Below are 8,466 nucleotides of genomic sequence, written 5' to 3' on the forward strand. Positions count from 1 at the left end.
TTAGGTCAGTGTACCCTAGATTTACCCTGAAAAGGTAGAACCCTGAAGTCAGTGTACCCTAGATAGGGGAGATGGGGCGCATTGATCGCCGGGGCAGTATGATCTTTTGGCTTTTACTCGTTCATTTTTGCCTTACTAGAAGTGAGGTTGCAATTTAATTAACCATTATGCTTCCCTAATTGATTATTCGTAATATTTTTTCATAAGGTTATCAGCGTCAAAAAAAATAAAGAAAATATTGTTTTTCGTCATAAAAAGTGATTTTTTTTAAATCGTACTATAATTCAAATATATTTTTATTTAGATGTCTGTATGGGTTAACAACAATTTTATTTTAAATTTGTAAGTGTTAGGTGTATAATATAATATATAATTTTTATTTGGCTGCAATTTATACAGTAGATATTGCTATCAATATGTTACCTATACCTATTGGGGTACATTGATCTTTGACTATGCGGGGCCAATTGATCGGAGGATCGAAGTGCCCCATAGAAGACGAAGTACCCCATGTTTTTGTTTATAAGCAATACAGTTAAACGAATGGAATTGTATTTATAATTTAAAAAAAAACTATATATAAACAAACAATAGCTTTTAGCATTTCATTTTTTAAATCTACTTATGTTATAAGCTAGTAATAATAATACTATTATTTTATAATATCAAAAGAATAATATTTAACATAATAATTAAAAAATATTTAACATAATATTATTATGTTAAATATTAGCATTTATTAAAAACATATGTTTTTATTGATATATTTTTTTACAGATCTTAAAATGGTTAGAAATAGAATTAAAAAAACAAATAAAGTTGCTATACCAAAGTAAACAATGAAAGTAGCTGTTAATAAAGTTTTAGAAGGAACACAACTGAATGTTGTAGCACGTCAGTTTAACATAGATAGAATGACTTTAAAAAGATATTGTCGTAAAAAGAGGCTTAATCCAAATGAAGCTTTCAAGCCTAACTACAACAATAGACAAGCTTTTACAGCAGATTATGAAAAAAGTTTATCAAGTTATTTACTAATTGCATCAAAAATGAACTATGACCTTTCAACTAGGTCAACGCGATTATTGGCATATGAATTTGCTTTAAAAAACAATAAGATATGCCCATCATCATGGATCAAAAATAAAATTGCAGGCATTGATTGGTTGCAAGGTTTTATGAAAAGACAACCAGAGTTGTCTCTACGAACACCTGAAGCAACGAGCTTCGCTCGATCAACAGCTTTTAACAAACACACTGTAAGAGAGTTTTTTCAAAATCTTAAAACGGTAAGAAATCGATATAAATATAATCCTAACTGTATATATAATGTTGATGAAACTGGTTTAACAACCGTTCAAAAGCCGGTAAAGGTTTTAGCTGGTAGAGGAAGCAAACAAGTTGGAAGAATCACATCTGCAGAACGAGGAACATTGGTAACTGCATGTTGTGCCTTTAATGCTATTGGAAATTCCATTCCTCCATTATTTATTTTTCCTAGGGTAAAGTTTCATGATTACATGATTAAGGAAGGACCTCCTGGATGTGTGGGATTTGCAAATCCTTCTGGTTGGATGATCTCAGAAATTTTCATAGAATGGATTAAACATTTTGTTAAATTTTCAAACTGTTCTCAGGAATCTCCAGTTTTGTTACTTCTCGACAGTCATGAAAGTCATATTTCTGTTAAAGGCTTGGAGCTTGCAATTCAACACGGAATTACAATGATAAGTTTTCCTCCCCATTGCAGCCATAAATTGCAGCCATTAGATAGAACTGTTTTTGGACCATTGAAAAGGTTTTACAATTCTGCATGTGATAATTGGATGGTTTCAAACCCAAGACCAATGACCATTTATGATATTGCTTCAATAGTTCGAGAACCGTATACAAAAGCTTTCTCACCATCTAATATACAGACAGGATTTAGAGTAGCTGGCATTGAGCCATTCAATTCTGAAATTTTCAAAGATGACGAATATTTACCATCATCAGTTACAGATAGAGCTGCTCCAGATACAGTTACTATCACTCCTGTCAACAACATGGAATCTGAAATGATACCAGCACATGTTAATCACATAGAGTCTGAAATAACTATAGTAAATATTGAAACAAGTATTTTAAACAAAGTGTCAACAAGTGTTGCTTCTATAATCTCACCTGAGGTTTTAAAACCTTACCCAAAGCATCTGCCAGAAAAAAAAATGTTAAAAGTAGGCAGTTAAAAACAAGGATCTTGACTGATACTCCAGTCAGAAATGAAATTCATTTGTCAAAAGAAAAGAAAATTTTGAAGCAAACCAAAAATCAACAAAAAGTCTCCACAAAAGATAAGAAAGAAACTAAGAATTACTTGCTTAGGAATAAAAAACAATGTAAACCAAAAGCTGCTTCACAACTTGACTTTCACAAATGATGAAATATTCTTAATCAAAATATTGTACTTTTAACAAGTTTTGTAAACTTAAAAGTTGAATTCTTATTTCAGTCTTTATATTTCAGTTCTTATAAATTTCAAGTTGTTGTAAAGTTTTAAACGTATATAAAGCGGGTAGCTTATAGCTGCTGTGATTTATACATTTTTTAATTAAAAATTAGACGAGTGGGTTTAACTGCTATATTTAAAAAATAATTAAAAAATTTAGATGTATTATATGTTATACAATATTACCCTTTGACTAAATTATTTACAAGATTTAGTTATAGAAGTGTTAAACGTTTAGATAATATTACGCATATAAGATCAATGTGCCCCAAGTCGGAGATCATAGTACCCCATAGTTTGGGGTACATTGATCTTTTGAGAGGGTTGTTTAAAAGTTAAAATTATTCATGTTTATCATTTTTTTTAAATCAAAATATTTATATATTCCAAAAGCCAGATAGTTCTACATGTGTTTCGTAATTAATAAGTTTTTACATCTCTTTCAGGTTCTGCGCAATTTTCAAAACACTGCTACGGCGATCAATGCGCCCCTATCTCCCCTACTGAATTTCAGGTAATAAAAAAAATATAACAGTTATCAATCTGTGTACATTTTTTATTTTTCTAATACTTATTTTTTAATATTAAAAGTTAAATTTTTATTTGGAAAAGAAATTTGTTAGTTTACCCACAAAAGAAATGTTCACCAAGAATAATACTTTGTTTATAGTAGATCCTATTTATGTAGGTTTATAATTACAAAATTACTTTTAAATAAAAGTTTCTTCCTACATCTTATAGAAACATGACTGTCAACAGTAAAAAAAAAGATTGCCAGGAACATCAAAACATGTGAGCTACTTTCTTGACTTAATTTGTTTGTGTTTTAGTAAAAGCTTTTATTGTTAATTTTTTTTATTTTTGCCTAGAAACTGTGATAATCTTGCAGCTAAAGCGGCCTAACATAAATTAATTTTTGTATTTAATAAAAGAAAGGTGGAGACCGTACATAGCACTAAAACAAATTAGGACCGCTTAACTGCAAGATTACCGAAACTGCTTTCTCAGAAATACATACAGTGTTGCTAAAAAACAAGAGTTTTTGTTTACTCTTGTGATAAGTAAAGTATAAGTAGTCATATTCCGTTCAGGTAACTGACCCTGCAACTGGTAACACTTAATTAAATGTAACCGACTTCATTTGGGACAGGTGATTCTTGGCCATGGTGTCAACGATTCCTAGAATATAAAATCTTCAATTTATTTGTGGATTGTAGAAGAACTTTGGATGGTTTCTTCGTAATAGTATCGCAATAAAAATACTCAGTCCTGATCTGTAAAACAGGTTAAACCTAGAAATGCGAAAAGTTCATAAAACATAACATCAACTTTTCCTAATTGTCATTTAAAATAGGAAGTAGCACTGTGGAAACCTTTTCAAACCCCAAAAGTATAAAAACAAAGACGCCTAACATAGAAAACAGCATTAACGTTTATATATAATATAGTTTATTTTTCATAATTATATAATAAATAGCGTATAAATAATAATAACATTTGTTTTAATTATAACAGGGACGAAGCACTCGTTATAGGAATGGTCCGGCAAATTTAATTAAATTCATAACGCATTAAAAAAACTGTCAATCAACTGTAATAGTAATTTTAATGTAACACATTAAAAAAACATGAATGAACTGTAATAGCAAACGCACAAATCAAAACAGAGAAAACAACGTTGACCGATGTTTGCTTAATTTCTTTATTCCAGTATCCTTGCTTACATCAACTGCCTCTTCCCATATCATCTGTAAAATTTCATAGTTGCTAATTATACTAGCAAGTGAATCAGCTCTTACAGTCCACCTGGTAGGACATAGTGTTCTGATTCCAACAGTTGGAGCATCAAACAAGTTTGCTTTAATGTTTTTAAACATTGCCTCTTTCATTGGATAATACTTTATAAGTTTTATAATTTCATATATGGTTTCTAATGCATTTCTCATAATCTTGGATTGTTTTACAGTGTCACTAACAGCAAGATTTAAAGCATGACCGTAGCAATAAGTGTATATTGCTCTTGGCTCCATGTCTGCGATTTGTTTGGCAACACCTCTCCTTATCCCACTCATCACACTTGCTCCACTACAGCATTGTCCTCGTAGTTTTGCCATTGGAGGATTCATTTGTATCATCACATCCTTAGTAAGAGATACCAAAGTTGTTGCTTCAGTGGAATCCACAGCATATACACCTAAAAACTCTTCATGCACTTCCAGTTCTTCAGTGATGTGTCTTACGGCACATGTAAGCTCCATGTCGGATGAATCAGTAGTTTCATCTATCAAAATGATCAGAAAAGGAGTAGATCGGAGCTCAGCCATGATTTCTCTCAGCACCTGGAGACTCATTATTTAATTTCGTTTTTTATTTCTGTACTGGTGTAAACATTGTTCTTTTTAACAAGCCAGTCTTTAAGCAGAGTATCACTGTAAGCCTTCATACACACAATTTGTTTAAGGTATCCATCTTGATCATTATCAACACTTCTGAGAGCCAATCCTTGTCTACACAAAAACCGAATACATTGAATGATTTCAAACAAACAGTGCCGATTATTCTGTTTTTGAGCAGCATGTTGCTTTGACAGAAGTTCTCCAACACCTGGTGTTGTAGAAGGAATAGTTACCAGCACCATGACTGCTTCTCGGTGGAAAGAACTTGATTCATGACTACTGAACAATACTGTAGCATCTTTCCAGTTAGAGAAGCCAACCACCACCTGCCACAACGATGAAATTCATGATAGGATTATGAATTCAAAGATATTTTTAACTATAAAATAGTTTTTTACAACGTATGTAAAAGCGGAAGATTTGTTAATGTCAATTGTTTTAGTCTAATTGCAATTTTATATACAAGTAGTATACTATTTGTATATACAGAATACTGCGTCCTTTGCCTTATCATAATGTAAAAAAGACCACTTAGCAAACCGTTGTGGCTTGAAATATCTCTGTTTTACCTTTTTGAGTCCAAAAAAACGCTTAAGGAACTTGAAACCTACTGATTTCTGGTGAGGTAGATTCGATACATGAGTTTGAGAAGGTAAACCCTCAGAAGAGCTAGAGAACATTTTGCCATATCGGATCGAAGCAAATGCCAATCTGAGATGACAGGAATCAAGAACTTGTTCAATCGTTGCAAACGGACAGCTTTTTAAATGACGCCACGGACACTCACAAAATAATAGTTACGATCTAGTAATAACTACGCCTTTTTTTTATAAATCATTTATACAACTACGTAAATTGATCAATTCGTGATCGTAATAATGAATGTACCGGTATATAGCGGAATAATTAGACGCAAATTTAAATAAATAAACAAAAATATGAGCTGGTCAAAAGTGGTCCGGCGAAAGCCGTACTTGCCGGACCTATTTCAACGTCCTTGTATAGTGTTTGCATTTTAAATCATTTTAGGATTTTTATAAGTTTTAATAAATGATTTTTACTTTTTAAATTTAATAAATAATTACTTATATTATATATTACCATTATTCATTGTTATTTTTTTTAGTTACTTGCATAAAGTTATTGGTAATAAAAAATATTTCTCTAGAAATAAAAATCTTACTGAAAGGTCATACAAGAAATTTGCTTACGATAATGCTGTTTCATCAATGAAAAATAGTTATTTGAAGAAAAAAAGTTATTTCGAACTTTAAAATCATTTTTAACAAACTGACAGGTAAATAAAAATAATTTTTTAAATTAGTTTTTCAGTAATATCGTTTTAAAATAATTGACAAAATGTTCTTTTATTAAAATAGAAGAGAATCAAAATGTTCTCAAAAATAGTAAAATAAATTGCATATGAAGACTTGTCTCCTTTGACTAATTTTTAATTTTTTTCTTGTAAGAATTAATTTTGACAAAATTTAATTAATTAATTTTTTACAAAGTAGATGAGACTTAAGATAATCAAGAAAGAACAAAAGAGCCTGGATCCAAGAGGCTATTTAAAAGGCGCATTGATCAGCGGAGAGACAAAAGACACTAAGGGCTGTCGTTAAGAAAATCACGAAAAAAATACCAGTCAGCCTTAGAATAGTATTAGTGCGATAATAGGGTAAGTACAAAAAAAAGTAAGAGGTAAAAGATTTATAGGTATCATTGCATGGTCTAAACCACCTAAACGAGAGTAAGAAGAAACTGAAACAAAACTATGGTTAGAGGCAAGTCAAAAATCATATTGAAGGTAAGTGATTAGGGTTAATTAGAAAACGAGTAACAAAGTTAACTGAGTAAAATTTATTTGAGTAAGAGATTTAGCAATACAGAAGTTATGAGCTATAGAACCAGCAAGGTCAGCGGTGTTAGTGCCAAGCCATTCAGTGTGATTAGCAATAAACTTACAATATTGACAGAAGTATCGAATATGGTTATTGCACCAAAAATACTGAGTCCCAAAAAAAGATATCTGCACCAACACAATCTTATCTATGGAGAGAATAAAAAAGTGTTAGTGCAGTTATCCTTTTTGGGCCCCCTCTGCTACGTTCCCTTAACAATGCGACAAAAACAAAATTTAGAATCGTTTAAGATACAAATCAAATATAAAAATTTCAAAAAAAAATTCAATTTCCACGGAAGAGTTTATAAAAGATCTATAAATGATATAAATGTTGTTAGATTAACTTGGTTATAACAAGGTTGTTGTGTGTGCTTTTTTCTAAGTAAAATTACGAGTTATACTGTATAAGTATTTTGCAATGTCAAACTCAATATTTAACCTAGCAGGTTTGTTAAGGTGATCCTGACTAATAGGGTAGACCTGAAATTTTCATATCATTTCTACTCTGCCAAGCATTAAAAACTTCTAGTACACCAAAATGCTTTGTATTAATACTGGCTTTGTAAAGTATTGTTATGTGTTTCATTTCTTGTACAAGGTCTTCACTGTCGATAGAATAATTTTGCTCAAAAATAACTGCTTTATGCATTAATTCCTGTTTTTTGGTAGTTCTAAAGAAAGCTGAAGGTATCAAAACTGTTTTGCGGCGCTAAAACCAACTGTAAGTCCTCCAATAGTTTTATCCTTCACTACATAAATTATTTTTCGGAATGGAGATTCGCCTGCCACGTTAATTTCATTCATAATTTTTATTGTGAAAAGTTCTTATATTGTATCTAAACAAACTTATTTCTATATGAAGGTTAAATGCAACAAGTTTAATTTTGTTCCACATTGTTTTACAACCGTTTCCACATTGCTTTCCATTTCTATATGAAGGCTAGATGCAACAAGTTTAATTTCATTCCATATTGTTTTCCAAATGTCACGTTAGCTACTATTTGTAAAATCATTTTCTAGAATAAATTTTAAAATATAATCTTTTTTTTTAAATTGAGTTTATCAGAGCTGCAACAGGATTTAAAACCCGCAATAAAATAAAAAAGTGATTTATTGAAAAAGTGTAACATTTCAAAAACATTAAAAATGAAATAATTCAAAATTTCGTATTAAATCAATAAATTGTTTTTAATAATGTTATTTAATATTTAAGATGTTATTGAAATTTATATTACTTTCTTTATAAATATTGTTTTTAATTTTGATATGCTTTATTTCTAAGATTACTTTAGCGAGTTACAAATGCTTATGGGAAGATTAACCCGACGACGAGTGTTATAATTACAGTATATAGTCTTCTTTTCCATCAGTAACTGCGTACTGTATCACAAAAATAAAGTCGATATTTCGAAGTAAAAAAATTAACGTCAATTACATGATACAGTGGAAAGGTGGTCGTGATGATCCTGCACCTAATTTGATCTGGGTTTGCCTGACTTGACTAATTGTTCTGACTTTACAGATTGATCTGACTTGACCTGTATTTACCGCCGTAACAAATTTAATCATACATAAAATACTTAAATCCTTTTAAAAACCTTTTTCCACTGATAAAGATGACGTCAGTCTTGATTGTAAGTGATTTAGATGACGTCAGTCTTGCTTATGTAAATCCATTA

At 30.6% G+C, this 8,466-nt stretch overlaps 1 protein-coding gene across 1 annotated transcript; it reads left to right on the forward strand.

The window, feature by feature from the left end:
* Positions 1-839: 839 nt before the first annotated feature.
* Positions 840-2,228, forward strand: LOC136091855 (uncharacterized). The gene has a single exon (XM_065819568.1). The coding sequence runs from the start codon at positions 840-842 to the stop codon at positions 2,226-2,228; it is 1,389 nt and encodes a 462-aa protein (XP_065675640.1).
* Positions 2,229-8,466: the final 6,238 nt, after the last annotated feature.

Source organism: Hydra vulgaris, chromosome 15, assembly GCF_038396675.1.
Source record: "Hydra vulgaris chromosome 15, alternate assembly HydraT2T_AEP".
In the NCBI taxonomy this organism is placed as follows: Eukaryota; Metazoa; Cnidaria; class Hydrozoa; order Anthoathecata; family Hydridae; genus Hydra; species Hydra vulgaris.

Bases quoted from the DNA above. Each gene is read 5' to 3' on its own strand.
- LOC136091855 (XM_065819568.1), top strand. From the start codon at position 840: ATGAAAGTAGCTGTTAATAAAGTTTTAGAAGGAACACAACTGAATGTT.